At 45.1% G+C, this 22,377-nt stretch overlaps 1 protein-coding gene across 1 annotated transcript in view; it reads left to right on the top strand.

The window, feature by feature from the left end:
- The window catches only part of ADA2 (adenosine deaminase 2), a 28,471-nt gene extending 7,261 nt beyond the window's left edge, over positions 1-21,210 (top strand). Inside the window, exons 3-10 of the mRNA XM_067536039.1 lie at positions 3,576-3,801; positions 11,263-11,473; positions 14,949-15,076; positions 15,966-16,056; positions 17,187-17,295; positions 18,123-18,280; positions 19,743-19,945; positions 20,630-21,210. Coding sequence (XP_067392140.1) covers positions 3,576-3,801; positions 11,263-11,473; positions 14,949-15,076; positions 15,966-16,056; positions 17,187-17,295; positions 18,123-18,280; positions 19,743-19,945; positions 20,630-20,738 — 1,235 coding nt within the window. The 3' untranslated portion in view covers positions 20,739-21,210. The remainder of the gene's footprint in view (positions 1-3,575; positions 3,802-11,262; positions 11,474-14,948; positions 15,077-15,965; positions 16,057-17,186; positions 17,296-18,122; positions 18,281-19,742; positions 19,946-20,629) is intronic.
- Positions 21,211-22,377: the final 1,167 nt, after the last annotated feature.

The following is a 22,377-nucleotide window of genomic DNA, read 5'->3' as shown; positions in this document are numbered from 1 at the left end:
CAGTTTTAATTCCCTTCGCAAGGTCCAACTCTACTTGGCTTTTGGCCTCTCTCACTTTATCTCTACATGTTCTGACCTCCAAGAGGTAGTTTTCCTTGCTGATCCCTCCCATCTTCCACTTTTTCTAGGCTTTCTGCTTTCTCTCAATCATCTGTCTGAGTTGCTTACTCATCCAGCTTGGTCTACAATCTTGCCTATGAATTTTTTCCCCCTTCCTTGAGATGCAGGCTTCAGCTAGTACTTCAAGTCAAAGTTGCAGGCAATTCCAAGCCTCCTCCACCTTTAGATCCATGAGTTCTTTGGTCCAGTCCACTTCCCCAAGTCCCTTAATTTTTTAAAGTTAGCCCTTTTGAAGTCAAAGACCCTAGTCACAGATCTATTTTTGTTTATCCTTCCATTTAGTTTGAACTGAATTAGCTTTTGGTCGCTCAAACCAAGGTTGTCCCCTGCAGCTAGTTCTTGTATGAGGTCCTCACCGATACCAAATCTAAAATGGCATCCCCTCTTGTTGGTTCAGTAACCATTTGGTGAAGGAATCAGTTAGCTATTACATCCAGGAAAATCTGGGCCCTATTATTACTACTAGCATTTGTCCTCCAGTCTATATCTGGGACTGGAGTCTCCCATAAATCACACAGTTCCCAGTAGTATTTACTGCATTAAAAAGGTCTCTAGCCATGTCCAGATCAGATCCTGGGGGTCTGTAGCACACCCCAAGCACTATCCCAGGGGAAGCTCTAGTAGCTTTCTTCCCCAAATGTGATTTTCACCCAGACGGACTGTCTTATCAATGCCATCACTTCTAATTTCTTTACAATCTACCTCATCATTGGTATGCTACTCCACCACCTTTGCCTTTATTTCTCTTTCCTAAACAACACATTCCCTTCAATATCTGTACACCAGTCGTGACTACTATTCCACCATGTTTCGTTATCCCTATAATATTGGATTTCACTTCCTTTACCAGTAGCTCTAATTCCTCCATTTGTTAACCAGGCTCCTCCCATTGGTATTCAAACATCTTAGTTTTTGCTGTTTGACTTCACTCACGTTCTTTACCTGATTTGGCAGTCATGTCATTCTACTGCCAATATCACTTATATCTACATTACCCTTCCTCAAGTGTCCATTCTGCTCCCCACTGCTGTGTCCTTTCTTACTTCATTTTCCTCCCTCAATGCTAAAATCAGGCACGGAGATTACCTGGGCATCTCCCAACCATCTCCCCCAAGTCCCTATTTTAAAGCTCTCTTAATCAGTTGTGCCAGCCTCCATCCTAGAAGTGCATTTCCCTCCCTACTCAGGTGAAGTCCATCCCAAGAGAATAGTCCTCTGTCCATGAATGCCTCCCAGTGATCATACATCCCAAACCCCTCCTTATAGCACCACTGCCTAAGCCATCTGTTGATCATCAGAATCTTGTCACGCCTTTGTTGTCCTCCTCTAGGGAGAGGCAGAATCCCACTGAAGATCACCTGGGGCTCAATTTCCTTAAGAGTCTTCCCCAGCCTGGCATAGTCTCCTTTGATACGTTCCAGCTAGAATCTAGCTATACCATTTATACCCACATGAAGGACAATCAGTGGATTCTTTCCCGCTTTCATTAGGATCTTCTTCAGCCTGAGGTCCACATCCCGTATCTTAGCACCTGGCAGACAGCACACCCTTCTGTTCCATGGATCAGCTCTGGTTACAGGCCTGTCTGTTCTTCGCAGAAGGGAGTCCCCAGTCACGCAGACCTGCCTTTTCCTGGTAATGGTGCAATTCTCTGGCCTATCCCATTCTGTCTGCAAGTCATCTTGTCTACTAGTCTCCTTTGGAATTTTCTGCAACGGTTCTTGTATCCTCCTGGGGCTCCTATTTGGTGGTATCTCCAATGGCTCATCCACTCTTTGTATAGGACTAGCTGCTCTTCTCTTCTTCCTTGCCCTCCCAACCTTCAGCAACCATCTGCTGTGCCCCTTCTTCATTTTCCAACACCGCAACTCTATTTCTGAGCTCTATTTCTCCTTCACTAGCCCATCTTTTGCTCTGCCTGCTTCTCACAGTCACATGCTTCCACTGGTCACTTTCCTCACCCATCAGTTTCCCCTCAGAGTTCGTTGGTCCTGGGTTTTTCCCTTCCACCTCCTCATTCTTTTGCTCCATCATCTGCTCAAACTCCTTTCTAAACAACTCAACCAGAGTTTCCACCTGCATCTTGAACCCTTGAATCGTCTCTTCCATCAGCTCTACGGCAGTACTTCATACAAATGAAACTCTTTTGAGGTACATCCCACAGCTTCCACATCCAGTCATCTTCATTGTTTCTTCTCCTGCTTGGGTGACTACCATTACCGCCTCTGTATCTGTCACAGCCTTTCCCCCTAGTTCCTGTCAGTGAGAGGCACAAAAACAAAAAACCCAACACAACAACCCCCACCAAGCACCTCAACAATACCAGAACACCACACACCCTCTCCCCAAACACCCACTCAGACTCCCCTGTTTCTAGTTTTGTTTGCTGGCTCCTGTGTTGCTGCCTGTATGAATGGCTGCCTTTACAGAGCCCCTATTTAGGGAAGCCCTGCCCCTAATTAGGGTCAGCTGATCTCAGTACACCACCCAGTACCAGCTCCTTCAAATTGAAGAGGAAAAAAACCAAAAAACCAAACCAAACCAAAGAAAAACAAACACACACAACTCCACAAAATTCACCCACTGCCCCTAAGGCCCCCTCAAACTCCCCTGTTTTCAGCTCTGTTTGCTGGCTCCTGTGCCGCTGCAGCTGGGTAATTAACCATTGGAACAATTTGCCAAGGGTCATGGTGGATTCTCCATCACTGACAATTTTTTAATCAAGGTTGGATGTTTTTCTAAAACATACGCTCTAGGAATTATTTTGGGGGAAGTTCTATGGCCTGTGTTTTACAGGAGATCAGATTAGATCACAATGGTCCCTGCTGGCCTTGGAATCTATGAAAACAAGACAGAAATGTGTGTGTGTGTGTGTGTGTGTGTGTGTGTATTTGTTTAAGTAGTAGTGGTGGATAGAGTTCTCTGTTCTGACCCCAAAATTCCCCAACATGTCAATATCTAGGTTTTGGTTTAGCACACAGTAAAAATAGGGGCTAGATGGAAAAATTCAGATCTGGATCTAAACTGCTTAGATCCAGGGATTTGGTTCAGGTCTGTCTGTTAAATAGTATGTGTTGTAAAGTGCTGCTTAGTGTGAATGTTCCTCTTTAAATCAGTGGGGTGTGAGCTAGCTCTCTTACAGTGAAGTGTGTCTGAAAGACCTTTAATAACTCAGTGCATTTTCCATCCCAGTGCGAAGTAGAGCGTAGAACTTCTTATTGATTCTCTTCAAACTGAGTGATCACGCTCTGCCTGTCTTGTGTTTGATGTGGAATGTGCCATCTGTGTCGCACACAGGGGAGACAGGGCAGGTTTGCAGGCTTGCTGCTGTGGGGGCTGCTCATGACTATATCTTTGACACCCTCCACGCACTCCCACATGGGTGGATTTAATTGTCACCCTCCTTCCCCTTTACTTCAGCTGCCCTTTCATGTTGTCTGCCCTTTCCCCCATAGGTGCTGTCTTACACCTGCATGACTATGGAATCTTGAGCGTGGACTGGCTGGTGCACAATGCCACCTACCTACCCGACTGCTACATCTGCTTCACCCACGTGGGGACTGTTCAGTTCAGGTTTTCCAAGCCTCACCCGCCCCGCCCAGTGCCGCCCAACTGCTCCGAATGGGTGTTGCTAGAGACTTACCGGAAGCAGCTGCATAACATCACTGAGTTCGATAACAGGTGTGTGAGCAGCGGTCTGAGGCCTTCTGGAGTTGTATGGCACTATTATTCTTAGGTTCATTTGGAGCAAAGGCTGATTATTTTTTAAGAGGACCAGAGGCGGATTCAGCTTTATTGAGGCTCTGAGCTCAAAATATTTGGGCCCCCCACATCCTGGGGTTTCAGAGGCGCTGGAACCAGGAGTGTCAGGGGGGCCATGCCCACCCATTTTTTAACATGAGCATAGTGGCCTTGGTTGGCACAGACTGGCAGCGGTCAGCTGTGCTTCGCAGTGGAGGAGCTGATAAAGGATCACCTAGCATCACCAGCCTCTTCCTGATGGGGAATGGAGGGGATGGTGGCTGAGTTGGGCCTTAGCTCCCCCTTGCCACAGAGCCCCACCCTGCTCCTCCTTTTTCTGCCGGAAGCCCTGCCAGAATGGGGCCGTGATAAGAGCCACCCAGGGAGCTCATGCCACTGTAGAAAGCCCTGGATCCTCCACCTGCCTAGGCGGTGCACACTCCGGGGCAGGGACATGGGACAGCGGCTGCTCTTGGACACCCTAGCCCCCCACTCAGGATGGCCTGGGTTCCCTGGGTGACTGTTACCATGGTCAGGCTCTGACTTCCGGCCTGGCCAGGGGTTGGGGCTCTGTGGGGAAGAGGAGGAGCAGGGGGTGGGGCCACAGTTCTGGCACCGGTAGTCCCCCCCACCTCTACACAGGTTCCTGCACTCCTGAGGGGACCCTCAAATTGGCCAGGGCCCCTGGCATAGGCCCCATGAGCCCATGTGTTAATCTGCCACTGAATGGGACGCATGTCTTGCAAGGTCACTCCGGCCCACTGTCCTTCTGGGGCAGTGCTTTGAAAGCTGGGCCCTCAATTTAAAATGAATTTATCTCTCGTCAAACATGCATACAAGTTGGGAAATGCACTGTCCATCCTGTGTACTGAATGAGGCAGGTTTTCTGTGGGAAAAATGGCATATGATCCTGTAGTGAAAGACTTTCCCATAATGCATGTGCACGGGCAACCTTAATTCTGGCTTTTCCCAACTTTTGAGTGCTTGACTTTCCAATCTTAATGTTCTTTTTAATGTAGGTTTTTTGTTTTTTGTTTTTAAATGTAATATACACAAATATTTAAACAGAGACTGTATGCTCCTTAGAGCACTGATCACTTATCAGCTGGAAGATACCTTGGAATGGAGCATTAAAGATTTTGGAGACAGGTTGAGGTGACAGACAGGTTGAGGAGAGCTACCAAGCATTAAAGTACCAGTCAGTGCAGCTAAAAGCAGAGGGAGTGTTGTGCCTTATGTTGGGCTAGAGAGTGCTGGTTCCCCAAAGCATCCCCTCCTCAGCTGGTGAGGTGAGAAGTCAGCAGGCTGAGGAAATTGTAACTGGGAGCAGAAGGAGAATGTGGTGCCTGGCTGAGGAGTTTCTGGGGCTCCCAGCCTTGCCTGTCTTTAAGCTGAGAAGCAGTGGCACCTCATGGGAGAAGCAGAAGTTTCCCGGCCGCAAGGTCCCCTCTCTATCAACTTCCTCTGAGGAAAGACTGTTCTCCTGCTAGCTCCCCATCCCTTCCAGTGGGAGTGGGGAAAAGGAAGACCATGACACCAGCTCCCTCTGCCTCTCCAGAAGAGGGGGAGAGAAATAATAGATGAGAGATTTTTTGCATCAAATCTCCTTTTGAAATATCTGAACTGAGGAAGTTACCTGGGATGTTTCAGGGTGGTCTGAGGAACATCTCTCAAGCCCCCCATTCTATTTTATTTTACAGAATACAGGCTCTCCCTCCTGGTCTAGTCGAGAGAGCCCCATTTATAGGAATAAGGGTGGAGAGCATCAGGGAAGTCCCTCTGCAGAGGATCCCACACTGCATGCTTGACTCGGCTGGCTAACAGCCTGCTTGGGGACATGAACTCCTTTCAGAGACATTTCTTATCACCATTCAGTTTCCCCTTATCTTTTATTTTACAGTAATATCTAGAGCAGGGGTTCTCAAACTGGGGGTTGCAGGTCCTCAGAGGATCATGAGATTGTTGGGGGGGGGATCATGAGCTGTCACCCCCACACATGACAGGGCTGACAACCCAAGCCCTTCAAAGCTGGGTGGCTGGAGACCAGTGGCTGCTGGCCAGGCTCCCAGCTCTGAAGGCAGGGTTGCCCCCAACAGCAGCAGCGCAGAAATAAGGGTGGCATGGCATGGAAGGGGTTGTCACTTTGGGGGGGGGTTATCACAGCCTGAAATATTTTCAAAGCAGGTCCCAGCAAAAAAAGTTTGAGAACCCCTGAACTAGAGGCCTCAGCTGAGCTCAGAGCCCCATTGTGCTACATGCTGTACAGACTCATAGGCCTGGTCTACACTAGGAATTCACATTGGTATAGCTGTCTCTCAGGGACATAACTATACCACACCCCTGAGAACGTAGCCATACTGACCTAACCCCCAGTGTAGACAGCGCTAGGTCAACTGGAGAATTCTTCCATCACCCTAGCTACTGTCTCTTGGGGAGGTGGATTATCTACGCCAGTGGGAGAACCCCTGCTGTATGCGTAAGCAGTGTCTACACTGAAGCCCTATAGTGGTGCAGCTGTGGCGTTTTAAGTGTAGACAAGCCCTTAGTAAGAGACAGTCCTTGCCTCAAAGAAGCAATCTAGATACACAAGAGAAAGTGGGGTAGGGGAGTGGAAACAGGAGCATAGGGAGGTGAACTGACTTGCCCAGTTCACCTAGCAGCAGAGGCTGGAACAGAACCCAGCTCTCCTGAAACCCAGCACCGAGGCTTATCCACTGGACTGTGCTGCCTCTCACGGCCCTTAACATGTCCATCACCTCAAGGTGATGTAATGCATTGTCCCGGCATAATGTCTAGACACGTGACTGCAGCCGCCATACTGAGAAGCTCCCCCTCCTATTTTGATCTCTTTCATGGGTGTTAGTCTGGGTGTTGGCGAGCAGTTCTGGCAGTCTCTTGCCAGGAATGAGCCCCAATCTGCTCTGCCTCTCAGTTTCTGGAAAAGCTCCCAGTCCCTTGAACATTTGCACCGAAAATGACCTTCCTTTCTTCTGTTTGCCCCTGAGCATAGGCAGGCTGAGGGAAAGCAGATGTCGGGGTGGGGATGGTAGAACTGACAGATAGTTGGGTGGCTGCACGTATGTGTCAAGGGCATATGGCATTTGGGGAGGATCCAGGCTCTCTTATGTACAAGACGGGGAGGAGTAGCAAGTGTGAGGCGAAGGGTGAAAGTGTTTTCTAGGGGCTATACCCCCTCCCACTAGTTTTCAATGTGGAAGTGGAGTAAAGGACTGGAAACAGAGGAACCAAACAATCTCTCCAACCAAACTATTTACTTTCAAGTTTAAAAGAGGTGTGGGGAAAAGAGGTTACTACAACAGCTTTCCTTCCAAAAAATTAAAGTGTGGTTATGCAGATATGACCTCTTCTTAAAGGTAGGGGTGTCCTTTGCTATGGGGCAAGAGGGGCAGTTGCCCCCGGCTGACTTTTCAGAGGTCTACATCCTGCACTATTCCCTCACCGCCCCTCCACCATTGTAGGATACGATATAATCACACATAATGTTCCCTATATGTTGGCACAACTTTGTCTCCCCCTCCAGACTATTTCTGAAATGATGCCCCTGCTTAAGAGGGATCTGTAAAGTTAAAGAGACGTGTCTTTATATTTTTTTCCTGCTTTACAATGTAGACAGTCCCTGGAAGACTGTGTGTTTGTTCCCCACTTCCCAGGTTTTTTTTCTGTTTGTTTTTCATATTAGAAATTCAGGTCTTGTCTGACTTGACCCTAGAGTACTCTGTGGGGGCTGGAGAACTAGTTAAGGGGTGATATTGCAAGTGACTGAACGCTGAGCAACAGGGAAGGGAAGGGGTTTGTGGTCAGGGAGTTTAAAAACATTTTAAAAAATCCTCCCCTATTTAATTGCAATGAGTAACACTTTGGAAGGACTTCTTTTATTCAATACCTCTGACACTGCAATTAAGTTGAGTGCTCACAATAAACATGTTCTGAGACACTCAGGGTTGCAAAGTTGACATTGCTGATATTTGTAAGTTGAGAAAGCTCAGTGGCTTGGGCCCAGCATATCTAAAAAGCTCAGCTAAAGCTCCAGGATGTAGACTTCACTCTTTGTGCACAGTGGAACTTTCTGCCATAAGGGTAAAGCTTGTCAGTGTAGGAGATGGATCTTTCTTCGGGGTTGGTCTCAGGCACTGGAACAAATTTCCACATGAATCAAGGACCATCACAAACCTCATCACCTTCTGCTCCAAGTGCAGGGCGCACGTCTTCAGCCTACTTTCTTTAACAGAAATTCAGAGCAGAGTATATGTTACCAAACAAGCAATTTCATTTCACATGCCATTCTCTCTGTAGAGAGAGAATGAGAGAGAAAACAACCCACATGTGACATAGATTAGTCATGTTGCTTAATACATCACTGGAAGGTGCTCAGATACTATGGTAATGAATGCAATGTAGGGACCCATATAGAAGAGAAAACAGGTAGGAAAAAACCTTTTAAAAACAAGCAGACAAACCTTTCAGACCTTCATTCTATTTTATAAAGAAGCAAAATAAACTTTTGCAGGTCTCTTGTAACTTTGCCCCCTGCCGCCTATGCATTGCAATTGCATTGTTCAGTACATGATCACACATGATCCATGCAGGATCTTTCTAGCTGAATCCAGCCACTAACTTGGGTTTTTTCCCCTAGAAAATCATCTAAAAATGTGGTGTGTGTTCACCAAACCCCAGATTTGTCTGCCTAAGTTATTCGTGGCAAAGAGTTGGCCTACTGATCCCTTAAAGGATTAGCATGTAGGCAAGTATGTGATGTACTATAGCCTCATAGTTATATATATATATGAATAATCAGTCTTAAAGGAAGGGGGATTTGTAAAAAATGTTGGTTAATGTTTTTAGGAGGGGTGTTGATGACTTATTACTAGTTCTAGCACAAGAGCACAGGCTACATAGACACAACAAGTTATATATAAAAGATCTGTGCAAGGAATCCCTCTTTCTCCCCTACATACACGGGCAAAAGAGCACTATGCATATTTACTGAAGGGGTCTTTGTATCCCGGAAAATCTATGCAAAAATTACTTTGATAAATAACTGCTTCTAGGTCCTTATCTAGAATTAAACTACACACGGTAGCACGGATAGCTTCACATGGTGTTTTGACCCACCCTGAGGTTTTCCTTCAGTGTTCTGCACCTGTTAGGGACAAACCCAAGGCTCACCTTCTGCATTTTGAAAATAACTTCCCTTCAGCCAGTATCTGGGGGAGTTGGCTTAAACTGGAACTCTGCCTGTTTTCCTAGAGGCTTGCTATGCAGTCCTGGTTCTTCCCACACACAATCTTTCCATCCTCCCCATTGAGCAGGAGCACACCCTCTCTACTGGAGGCCAGGCTCTAGTTGACCTCAGTTAGATAAGCTTGTAAAAGATGCCTCTGGTGGTTGCATTCCTGGTTTCTAGGGTGATGCTAGAATGTCACCACTCAGTGCTCCCCAGAACAGGTCTGAAATGCAGAATGCCAGCGCATGCAGTAATACGGAGTACTGCAGATGTGCCTCCCTGGTTAAGGTTCAGTTCCTTTCCATTTTATTGTTGTGCTTACTGAACAGGATCTTGTGTTGCCTGGTGTTGTGTAATAATGGAACAAAAGACCCTCTTGTCATGCACAAGAGGCCAGAGCTAAAGTTGTTGCGGAAACCTTCACTCTGAATTTCCTGACTGTTGTGCATTTAAAATCTCATCCTTAGGGCGGCATGAATGTCACTTGTATATAATTTTGCTTTAGAAAAAAACAACCCCCCAAATGAATAAAAGTGAGGAAGAAATGCAGCCAAAACCACAGGAAGTTGCTCCTTAAGCAACTAAATAGTAGCCAGGGCACAAGATGCCTGGTGAACAGACTTCATTTTATGGTCCCCCCCTTTGAGGTTTCCTGCTCCCCTTTCTGACCAGGCCCAGCATTGCTTAGCTTATGAGGTTAGACAAGATCAAATCTTACAGCGGTAGGACAGTGGCTTTTAATTCTAGACACTGATACCTCTTGGAACTAGATAATAAGAGCATGAATCAAATCCAAATCTTCCATATAACCTAGCTGAGCACTATTGCTAAGCCACCAGGGAAGACATCACACATAAAATAGTATTAGAGCAGTCACAGTTATCAAAGAGAAGCAACAAGCCATGAGGATATTCTCCGGTGATCTTCCATCCAAGTACTAGCCAGGCTCAAACCTGTTTAGCTTCTAATATGAGATAAAATCAGACCGACTCAAACTGATAAGGCTGTCAGCTTTTAAGCATCCAGCTATTTCTCCTTTGGTTGCATCTTACTGTAACTCCTATAATTTTTCCATTCCCAAATGAACCTATTCATCAGTTGTATTGCTATTTTGATTTTTACATCTCCAGCTTGAACATTTGATAAACTAATGCTCAGGTGGCAAGTGGAAAAATTAAGAAAGTTACTGCCACAGGAAGTGTCCACCCTGAGTCAAAGATTGGAGCTGTTTAGAGGCTAAATGTTACCCCAGTGTAAATTCAAACAGAATTACCTGCAGCTGCTGATGGTAATGGCAAGATAATTAAGTTCTGTTTCCATCAAACTTCCTTTGTTAATACTACTTGCTGCTCTCTGTGTTTTTGCTAAGGAAACATATGCTCAGAAAAGTTTTGCAAAGTAAACCAAATACCACTGCAGTAAGAAACATATAGGAACTGAGTCATGCCAATTGGTTCCCAGATGGCAACCTGAAAAATCAAATCCATTGCTGACATCTGCAAATTATGAGTTTTGGATTGGTATAATGGAGAAGCTGGATTGGTTCAGTAAGAAAAAAGGTGGGGTTTTTTGGGTTGGTTTTTTTTTTTTTTTTTTGGCTAGATTCAAAGGTACACTCCAGTACCTTCCTGACATTAAGGAAAGTAACTTGTTTAGTAAGGGTATGGTATTGAAGCAATGCTGCCTCCTACTGGTTAGAGTGTGTCACCACATTGGAGGCAGTACAGAGTAGAACTGAGATCCCAATCATTGTAATTAAGGTGATGGTGATGAAGGTCACATTTGCAAGATTAGGCTGTTAACCCTAGGTCAGCCACATTCTAACTATATTTGTATTGTGGTAATGCCTAGAGACTCCAGTCAGGAAGTGAGGGTCCATTGTGCGAGACACTATTCTTCACATTCCTTCCTGTTCCTTCCCTTTCTGTATGTGACCTAAAACATAGTGAGTAGCTGCTGATGCAGAAGATCTCCCCCATTCCACCGCTGAGGTGGCTGTGAATGGCGGATCGTCATATGCATACAGCTTGGCCTTTGGTAGGAAGGCCCATATCTAAATAGAAGGGATTATACTGTTCGGTGACTCCAGGGTACAGAACTGCCAGCTCATCTTGTGTACACTCCTAAATCCAGCTATCCTGTTTCTGTTTCTTTAGTTTGCTGAGGAACCTGACCCTGGTGACGGATGCCCCTGAGTTGACATATCCAACGCAGGCTTTTATTTGGACACGATTTGAGAATATCTTTTTCACAGCTTCTGGCCTTATCTGCTATGCACCTGTGTTCAAGGCCTATTTCTATCAGGGACTGTTGGAGCTCTACGAGGATAACATACAGTATGTCGAGATACGAGCTATGTTGCCACCGGTACACACTTTTTGCTTCTCTAATATTAGTTAAAAATATTGTTTCTCTAACTTTTCTCCAGCCCTGTTTTGTATTGAGATTCAGAAACTGGCACAGCTGGAAATATCTGCTTCATTTGAAAACTCTTTGCTGGGGGCTTGGTATGACGGTCTCCTCAGGGAACCCAGAAGCATAAACCACCGTGTTACCCTTTGGCTCAGCAAGCAAAAGCTTTGCTGCTCTTAACGTGTCTGGTCAGCTCCCTGACACTCCAGTCTGTTTGCCTTGCCAGCAAATTCCTGGTGACTCTGCGCAGTCAAAACGTTGCCCTGCAGGTAACAACTAGTTCCCGAGTTCTCCAGAGACGTCTCCAGTCCCTCTCGCTGTGTCCAGTCCCTCTCCCTGGACACTCACCGAAATTAAGTTTGCTGCCTTAGACAAAGAGACCAAGCACACACCAGCCTGTTAGATTAGCAGAAGCCTCTCACTTTACTTCAGTATAACAGCACTAACACGGTTTATAGTAAAACTACGAATAAGTTTAGAACAGAGATTTCAGTGACATCAGGTGGAATAAAAGAGATGGAAAAGGGCTACAAACAAAAAACAAGTAACACACTTTCTAGTGCCTAAAACTGAATTCTAACAAGCTGTATTTTTGCCTAAAACAGTTTCTTGCTTACAGCTAGCCATCAGCAGCTTCTGTCTTTCCGGCCAAGAGGATCCACCATTCACACAGCACAGGCTCAGAGTGTGCTGTTCTCTATGTCCCCTAAGTGATGGATCACTGGAATGTCCCTTTTTACTCCCTTTATAGTTCCCAAAGTCCATTGTCTTGGCCTTAGGAGCCAGGAAGACTCCTGGGGCGTACAGACTCTGTCCCCTGGTGCATTTACTAAGTTATTTCCTCCACTTCTTGTTAGCTTGATTGCTTCATTTATCTTATATGTAAATGTACTTTAATGTCTATGGCTTACAAAGCTTGACCCAGAAGGGCAAAGCCACATTCCTTTGTCTGAGGCAGGCTTGTTTATCAAGGCTACCCCCAAACATATTTTAGGAACATTCTTTCCATCATGCATACATAGCTGTTTGTACAGCACCCCTGCATACATCACACAATGATATGACCAGCATATAACCAGCTTTATAAAAGACCTCACCTGATACACTTTTATAGCACAATAATAGTATATACAATCATCAGTTGATTCAATCGCTTACTCTTTGGGGTTCAGTTCTCCTGTTCTCCATCTGGGATGTCTGGATCCTGATTGTCTCCTGTTCAGGAGATTGAAATGGGCAATACTCTGTGTATTCTGCAGTTGGAGAGCTATGGAATTTGCTGTGGTGTCCATCCTGTGTTGCAGAGCTGTGCTCTACTAGAATCACCTCTTTGTTTTATTGTTTCTAGCCTTCATAGCTGTGAAGTTAGTTTTAGGAACACAAACTGATGCAGTGTTGTCTCCAGAATGTGTAGACAGCCTGAAACAATAGCTCTGAAAGTTGTGAACTTCTCCTTTCTCTTCAGTTATCACTGAAACCTAAGGATAATAATGTTGACATCTAAACTGTCAGGTTTTTTTTCACTGATTATCACCTGTAACCAGTATAATTATCCCATAATCCCTAACTGCCTTGGATGCCTTCCCAGGTGCCAAAAGCCTGACTGCCCTCAGCTCCGCTGATAAAATCTTCAGCTTCATTTTGACAATTTTACAGTGGAGCCACATGTTGTCAACACGGTAACCTGTGACACACTGAAAACATGGGAACATTGTAAAACAAATAAAATTTAATATCACAGTAAATAACAGAGGCAACCATACTGATTTGACACAGACTTGTGTGTCTGGCTTTATTGAGGATGGTGATTGGCCAACTTCGCTTGACTAACTGTTCCAAAAAGTCTGTTGTTGTGGCAGCTGGAGAAAGAAAACAATTGCAATGTCAACATTCTTTTGTTGTTTAATAGTGTCAACATTGAAATTGACCCAGTGAGCAAAGGTAGACTAGCCAAAGATGTCTGGGATGCTAAAAGCAGAAATACCCTTCATTTACCAGACAGCCAATGAGCCCAGCTGGACGATTTGTGCTTGGGAGGAGAATGGAAGAAAGCTCTTTACTGGAAAGAGGCCAGCATTGTAGCATAGCTTTATGGCCTATGACTACCTATCACTTCCAACTAAACTTTACAATAAATGTGGATGGGGTGCAAAGGGGAAGGCTGAGTCTCTATGCTGCTACAGACTCATTTGTAGGGCTTGGGCAACAGTATCTGTTATATTGTAAAAGCCATCTCTTTGCAATGAAACAAGCCAGAAACTGACACTAAAACAAAGTAAATGAAAGGTGGGATTGGATCACTGGAAAACAGCAAACATTGCAGAAAAGCTCCAAAAATACATCTGTGTTTGCAAAGCCAGCTGTGTAAAGTCTTGGATTCCCTGTGGTCGTGGAAAATGGCCTTTTGATAATCTGCAAAATCTCACTTGGCTTCTTGTGTCTGTGAAGGTGATGGTTATAATGCAAGAGGCACCCGGGGTGGTTAGGAGCAGACAGCGAGAGGGGGCAGGGGAACAAAGAGAAAGGTGTGAGGGGAGCCAGATTAGGGGTGAGTGGGGGAGGGGAGCGAAGAGATGAAGAGAAAGAGGGAGAGGGAAGCAAAAGGACAAGGAGAGAGTGGGGGAAGGAGCAGGATTTCAGTCTCCACCTGTGATAAAGTCTGGACAGTCACCCTGCTGCTTATTATTATTAATATTATGATACTGTCTAAAGGCCCCAACCAAAACTGGGGCCCCATTGTGCAAGGCACTGTACGTCATCCCTATGTTGAAGGGCTCACAAACTAAATACATGAGACAAATGAAGCAGTATTCTCCCCATTTTACAGATCGGGAGCTGGAGGCACAGAGAGATTAACTGACTTGCCCAAGGTCACTGAAAAGATCTTTGGGAGAGACAGGAATTGAACCCCTCTATCCTGAATTCCAGTCTAGTACCTTAACTGTAAAATCAACCCTTTCTTTATTCTTGCATGCTCCTGCCATCCTTGACAGACATGGTATTTGTGAGCAACCAAACATGCAGCTATAGTGCTTCAGTACTTGAGGTGTTCCAGAGCAAGCTCTCATGTTATTCCCGAGACTCCCTGAACTCAAGGGCACTATCTTGCCATGTATGTATATTAAGAAGTCAGGTTATTCTATGATATAATATGAAAGCAAAGTGTTCTCCAATGCTCACTGGTTAATAAGAGCACCAAGAATAGGTATCCTGAACAATTTAACTGCCAATTCTTTTCTTCCTTCCTGGCACTGGACACAGTTTGGGTTTCCAGGCTCATACACCTACCATTTTTAATATGAGCCACAGACTACATCAGATTCGTTCTATCTTTCCTTCAAAGTTTAGTGGGGAGAAAGAAATGAATGGTGCTAATCACATACCATCCTCTGCTCTGACTTTTTTTTGTGTGTGCTTATTCTTCCTACAGGTGTATGAATTGGATGGGACCCAACACAATAAATCCTGGTCTGTGGCAACATATCGGGAGGTGACGAGGCAGTTTGTTAAGGATCACCCTGATTTTATTGGAGCAAAAATTATATTTACAGTATCCAGGTAGAGGCTGCTTGCATGGGGCAAGTGTGGAAGGGTTCTGTGTGTTAATGGTCATGTTGGGGTGCAGGCATAAGCAATGAGCATTGAGTGGCACAAATGGTTACAACAGAGAGACCCTGGAAGTGACCCAGATAGCATTGCTTCCAGGTGTAGGGAGGTGTAGAGCATTAACTCCCGAAGTGCTTTCCAGCATATAAACACCTGCATGTGGAAATGACCGAGCTTGAATGTGTGCAGCTGTTTATAGAAGCGAGTACATGTAAAACGACTGGGGTTTGTTAGCAAAGGTGATGGTGTGTATGGAGAAGTGGGCTGAAGGAGGTGGCAATGAGTGAGCAGAAGGCTATGTTTCTATGTGTGCGCACACGAGAAGTGAGTGTGTTTTCTCAAAGCCTTATGTTTTCTCTCCCTGAGTCTTGATGCATCATCTGTTTCTGTGGAAGCAGGAGCAACAGCAGAACAGACAGAGTTTTAGTACTGTATATTTCAAAGCTCCTTCAGGGACCCAGCAAATGCTGCCTTCCAGGAGCCTTTATACACATTCGAATCCAAAAGACTCCAATGTTCTGTAGTGGGTTAATTTAAAAACACAATTAAAATGCAAAAACTCCAGGAAAAAAATACACACGTGTTTAAACATTACCTTTACAAGCTATTCTGCCCCCTTGCTGGCTTATTGATACAGGTGAGGCGAGGTTGGCCAATTAGTCCTAAACAGTGTGCATTATGCTGGTTAACTCCAGTCATTTGGCCTTTTCCTAGCCATTTATGTGTCTTTTTTTACATTGGATATTCCCTTAAGGCTCCTGTTCATAATACAGACAGAATGTGAGAAATTGGTTCCATGGAAAATGAGCATCAGCACCTTTCTCTGTCTCTGGGTTTTCAGAAAGCTGAACATTTCCCAGATTAAAGATGCCATCTATACGGCCATGGAGCTCCGAGCCACGTTCCCGGACACTCTGGCAGGATTTGACCTGGTATCTTTGTATTTCTTTTTGGTTTTGTATTTAATATTAGAAAGGCTGAGTTGTGATTATTGGTACGAAAAGATTTCAGAGGGGAAAAGCAGCAAAGCAAGCTGTTTAAATGTTGCCCCACTGTCCTCCGTCCTGCAGGATCCCAAATAACTTTGTTTGTATAGGCATCCGCCATTGCAGTGCAGATGCCTCTGGAGCGAAGTAGCTATAGAATGCCTCACAGCCATACTTCATAACTGTGTTTAGAAAGTGAAGTGAAAAATAAATTTATTTCATTTAAGCTGCAGAGGAAATTGAGGTGGGCAGGATGTAATTGCTGGAGTTGGAATTTGGCCAGGAAACTGCAAAATCTTGTAGAAAATGCAGTGGGATCTTCAGTAACTACAAATGGTACTGATCTCTGTTCTAATCAGGACTTTCAGCGTGGTGTCTCCTGAGACTCTGCAGGTATGTTACTGAGTCTTTCCTCAGAGGAAATAATGCCACCTACTTGGTCACAAGCAGCTCTTTCTGCAACGCAGGACTGTGCTGGCCATTATAATTCAGGACTGAGACAGAGGAAGAGTGCCTAATGAAACCACCGCAGAAAAATGGGATACAAGTTATCGTTCTTCTTGACACGAAACACAGCATCTAAAACTCGACTATCTGTCGAGGTGAAAAGCAAGGGAGCAGCAACCCATATCCCACGTTTTCTACAAAGTCATTCTTGGGCTGCTTTTGTTTAGTTGCTATGTCAGGAATAAGAGATTTCCCCTTTGGTGGTGATTGGGAATGTGTATGTGGGAGCGAGGCAGAAAGGTAGGGAATTCTGTTATTGGTGGAGATGCAATGAGAGCGACGTGGACTAGCATCCTCACTGGCTGCACTGTGCTCTTGTTAAAAACGTGTGTCTGATGTATCTTTTACATAGAGGGCCTGCCCCTGGCTGGTGTAAACCAGGATAGGTCTGCTGAAGTCCATGGAACTATGCTAGTTTTCACCCAGTGAGGAGCTGGCCCAGACTGTTTAACAAAAAATGGGAATACAGTATTGGAATTTCAGTACAGATGGCAACATAGGGTAGTTTCAATCCAACAGACTAGTGATCACCCAGCGCATGTTCAGGAACATCCTTTTCTTCTCCCCAGGTTGGTTATGAGGATGAAGGACACTCTTTGTGGGACTTGAAGGATGTCCTGACCATTCCATACTCCCTAGGAGTCAATTTGCCTTACTTTTTCCATGCCGGTGAGACTGGTAAGCATGAGAACACAGGTCATGTGTCACACTGCTCATTGTTAGGGGGAGTGAACACTTGGATATCGGGAAGAAGAGGTGACGGTAGTATCATGGGAGGTGGTCTGCTATAGTCTGTTTCCCATCATTCTTCTACGTAAGCAGATCGGCTCACTGCCATAGCATACTGGATGGTTCCTCCCAGGTTCCACATCCCCTACCTGCTCCCTACTCCCTCCCATCGTCTTCACAACCCTGTCCGTCACCACCATCTTTGCGTGTCTGATACTTATTGTCCTCTTCATCTGTCTTCTCCTGCATTAAGCACTCCCATTTCCTCATCTTAGGGGTGTTCCTGGGCCTGTTTTATGGGAGTCAGGCAGCAGGAGGTGCTGGTGGTGTGGCACAACCATCTCCTTCCCAGAGCAGTGTGATCAGTTTTCTCTTCTCCCATACTCACCAGCACCGTAGACGGAATTTTTGAGGCTATCACCAGCCTGAGTTATGTTTTTAAGCCCTTTGTTAATGAATGTCACTGAATCAACTTCATATCTTAGCTTAAGTATGTTTATTCAAATAATTAAATATACCCCTTGTCCTTTATTGCTGGAATAATGTTTATATACAATATATTATTCAGCCACTGTGCTGTAGTAGAGAGTTCCAAGCTGGGTGTAATCCCTGGTAGACAAAGGAGCCAAAGTTGGAACTCAAGCCATGATGGAACCTATTTAGTTTGTATTTGAGGCATTTGTTTAAAAATAAAATAAAATAAATCAATTACCTATGTGAGAAGATCTATTTCCATGTAACATGGTACTGATTTAGATCCATCTTTCTCTCCTCAGACTGGCAGGGCATCTCTGTAGACTACAATGTATTGGATGCTTTGCTGTTGAATACCAGTCGGATTGGCCATGGATTCTCTCTCATTAAACATCTAGCAGCCAAGAACTTGTCCCTTAAGATGGATGTTCCTATAGAACTCTGCCCAATCTCCAACCAGGTAGGACCTACCTGAGTGACCTTAGGTCTCAAATCAGGGACTGGGACCTGGGAACAGAAATTTAGAATTTGATAAATGATTTGCAGTAGGGTGTTGCTCAACATATATTGGCCTTTGTGTATATAAGGGAGGGGGGCAAGATGTATCTGTGTTATCCTTAACACTCTTCAGGTGCTCTTTGTTCTGTCCCATGACTCCCTCTCCTGTCTCATTGACCATGGAAGGTCATTCTGAGAGAGAGAGAGATTATGTAGAGGATGTTTTAGTGTTGTATTTTTGGAAGGCGGGTAAGAAACAGATGCATTTTTCCAGATGGGAGGTTCTAATGAATGTATTGTCTGGAGGGCTACTCTGGAGACTGAGTCCCTGTCCTTTAACTCAACCATTATGGAGACATTGTCTGCTCGGTTTAATTGTCACACTTGTTAGAAATTACATCTGGTCTCTACATTCTCTCTCACCTATTCCCCTGTTATGGTCTCTTTGGTGTTGTTTTTTTTCCCTTCGGAGCATAAAATTAGGAATATGTATATGAACTATTATTATTATTTACTTGTATTCTGATAGTGCCTAGAGGCCTGTAAGAAAAAAACTGGTCTTTTGGGTGTGTGTGTGGTCCAGCATGCCTGTTACAGGGAGGTAGTTCCTTTAAGACAAGAGTTTTGGGACTTTTAGTTATTAGATGGAGCACATGACCAAGGGGCCAGGTGACTGGGGATCAAATGTCTGTCTCTGGGAATATATCGAAATATATAAAGCAAAACTCTTGGTTCAGTCTGTGAGGCCTTGTCTAAATTAGGATTTATAAGGTGTTAACCATGGGCGGTGGGCACGTGCCACTTGTGGTGTTAACTAAACGTTGACAGTCTAGTGTAGACAAAGCAATGCACATTTAACATGTGGTAAACTGAGTTAAACCCTCAACCAGAAACCCACGTCTTTGTTTACAGCAGGCTGTTAACATGTGTTAGCTAATACTTTACAAATTCTACTCTAGAGAAGGCTGAGGAGAGCAGGGCTAGGGGAAGACAGCTCTCCACTGTGGAGGCTGGAGGCCTGAGACTAGAGACAAGGAGAGGCTTAGCCTGCAGAGGCCTGAAACAAGTGACTGTGAAGGGCCAGAAAGGAGTTGGAAAGCCTGTGTAACAAAGGTGCAAGGTGAGTACTTTCTGTTTAGGGCAGATATTTTTTGTTTCATAGTGTTAATTAACCAGACCCCCCATCTGTTGCATGGTGTGCAAGTACCCCAGAGGCATTGAAGTAGGGAAAACTAAGATAGATAGAAAGGTCTGGGGAAGGGAGCCCTGTTACAGGCCCTAGTCCCGCTGTGCATGGTGCCTTACAAATACATAACAGAAAAACCATCTCTTCCCTAAAGAGCTCCCAAAGGAAGTATATATACTGCAAATATCTGTAAGAGTAACCCACCCTTGCGTCTTCCCCCCACTCTCCCCATCCCAAGGTCCTGCTGCTGGTATCAGATTTGAGGAACCATCCTGCTGATGAGCTGATGGCAGAAGGACACCCCATGGTGGTCAGTCCGGATGATCCGGCTGTCTTTGGATCAAAGGGTGTGTCGTACGACTTCTATGAGGTCTTCATGGGCATCGGCGGGATGAGTGCTGACCTGAGAACTTTAAAACAACTAGCACTAAACTCTCTAAAGTAAGCCCTCACACTCTCTCACACTAGGAGTGACACTTGGGGAGATATCTGCCTGCTCTGCAGATATCCACTGTTTTCAGCCCCTGAGTCTCCTCCGTCACTTGGACTGGGGTTCTGCTGACTCAAAGTCCTCCCCGTGCCTCACATAGGGCAGGATTTGAGGGGCTTGGCTATCCCAGAGTCTGTGCTGTCCATTGTCAATACAGCACCTCTTTGTGTGTGTCTGTTTCCCTCCCCTCCCCTCTTCCATCCAGTGCCAATTTACCGACAGAGTCTGGCCTCGGGCAGGAGAGAGGGGATGATTTTTTTCACATCGCTTTTCATTTGTTTGCCTTTTACTTATTTGTGTGTTTTGCAGAGGCCCATTATACAGCCTCTGATGGCTTGGCCAATGCGCCCAGCGCATTCTGGCATGTATCTGAAGCTTTGTCTATTTTCCCAAAGCTGATGCCCATGCTCGTATTAGCCCTAGCCAGCCTACAAGGTTTGGGGGACAAATCTGTTACTTCCTGCCATTGGTAATAGGTGACAGAGACAACATTTTAAGTCTTTATCTAAGGCATCACAAAGGGTTGATTTTTCCCAGCTTCCTGCCTTTTCATTTGGGACACTGATCCTGAAATAGCTTCTCCTGCATAGCCACCCCAAGCCCATGTCTGATCATCCCTCCTTTTCATCCCACAGATACAGCTCCTTGCGGCCAGAGAAGAAAGCCCTGGCCAAACAGGTCTGGCAGAAAAAATGGGACCAGTTTATAGCTGACCTCTCCAATGCTTTTCCAAGAGAGCTGTAGGGAGGAGGAGGCCCCTCTCTGAGAGAATGTCTGCAAGGCGGAGGGAAGTGGGGCTACTGCTAATACAGAGAGAATTCTTTTTCAATGTGACTTGAGCAAACGGCACTCAAGCCGTGGCCTGGAGCTGGATGATTCTGGCCAATTATAATTAATAGCAATCACTAACACCAAAGGGCCCTGCGCACACCTCTATAAATCAAGTGCAGATGAAGCAGAGCAGTGAGCCTTTAAAACAAAAGCAAAAAGCGCAGCAAATGATCAAAGTAACTAAAATCAAAATGCCATTAAAATCACCACAGGTCAAATCCTGAAGTCCTTACTCACTTTTTAATGATTGTCAATGGGAGCTTTCCCTGAGCAAGGACTTGATGATTTTGCCTCATATCATTATAAAATAGATACCTCCTCAGGAAACGGCTAGTGCAAACATCTCCCATTTGACTTTCAGGAGGGCAAGGATTGAAAGCGATGTTTGTCTGAGATCTGTGACTGTTTATGTTTAACCCTGGGCCCAGTGCCAAAATAGTACTGCTAGACTAAGGAACCAGGTCTGACATCTCAAGACGTAACAGGGCTAGAAACAAGCAGATGAATCTGTACAAATGCTTTCAAGGCAAGTCTACTTTGCCAAGCAGTGATCAGCAAAGAATGCAAGCGCTGAGTGCTGAAAGGGGATGCAGTTCACTCTGGGAACCACCTTTGTAGGGATTCCAATCCACTTTTCAACTAGAAAAGAATCCCAGACGTCAAAAGAAACCTCTCAAATCCCTATTCAATAAAGCACTGATTCTGCATTGGGAGCCCCTACTGCAGGCCCCTGAACCCATGTAAAGTCCTCTTGATTTCAATGGGATTCAACATGAGCCCGGACTGGCAGATCCCACTGTGGGGTCTGGGCCCATGTGTGCCTTCAGTGAGACCAAGTCCATAGCAATCAAATTTCCAGTGTATCAAAGAACTAGTCCCTTGATGTGGCTCTAATACAGTGCCAGTGTCATTCAGAGTTACCAGCTCTGCAGAAGAAAGACAAATCAGCAACAGCACAAGTTAAATAGTGTCTACTCAAGTGACACAATCACAGGTCTTAACCGCATCAGCCACACCATCAGGACCTTGTTCATCTGCACATCTACTAATTTGATATACGCCATCATGTGCCAACAATGCCCCTCTGCCACGTACATTGGCCAAACCGGACTGTCTGTATGCAAAAGAATAAATGGATGCAAATCAGACATCAGGAATGGTAACATTCAGAAACCAGTAGGAGAGCACTTCAATCTCCCTGGACATCCAGTAACAGATGTGAAAGTTGCCATACTTCAACAAAAAATCTTCAAAAACAAACTTCAGCCCGAAACTGCAGAGCTGGAACTCACGTGCAAACTTGACACTATCAGACTAGGTCTGAATAGAGACTGGGAGTGGCTAGCCCACTACAAAAAATAATGTTTCCTCTTTTGACATTCACACCTTCTCATCCACTGTGAATGGCCTCATTCACCCTGATTGAATTAACCTTGTTAACACTTGCCCTTCTCACTGTGATGTAACTCACCCATCCCTGCATGTGTATATATACCTACCAAACTGAAGTTTCCACTTCATGCATCTGATGAAGTGGGTTTCTGCCCACGAA

This window comes from Emydura macquarii, unplaced genomic scaffold (assembly GCF_026122565.2).
Source record: "Emydura macquarii macquarii isolate MOO-44397 ecotype Brisbane River unplaced genomic scaffold, CSIRO-AGI_Emac_v2 contig_3530, whole genome shotgun sequence".
NCBI classification, from domain to species: domain Eukaryota; kingdom Metazoa; phylum Chordata; order Testudines; family Chelidae; genus Emydura; species Emydura macquarii.
This window is presented reverse-complemented; position numbering and strand designations above follow the sequence as displayed.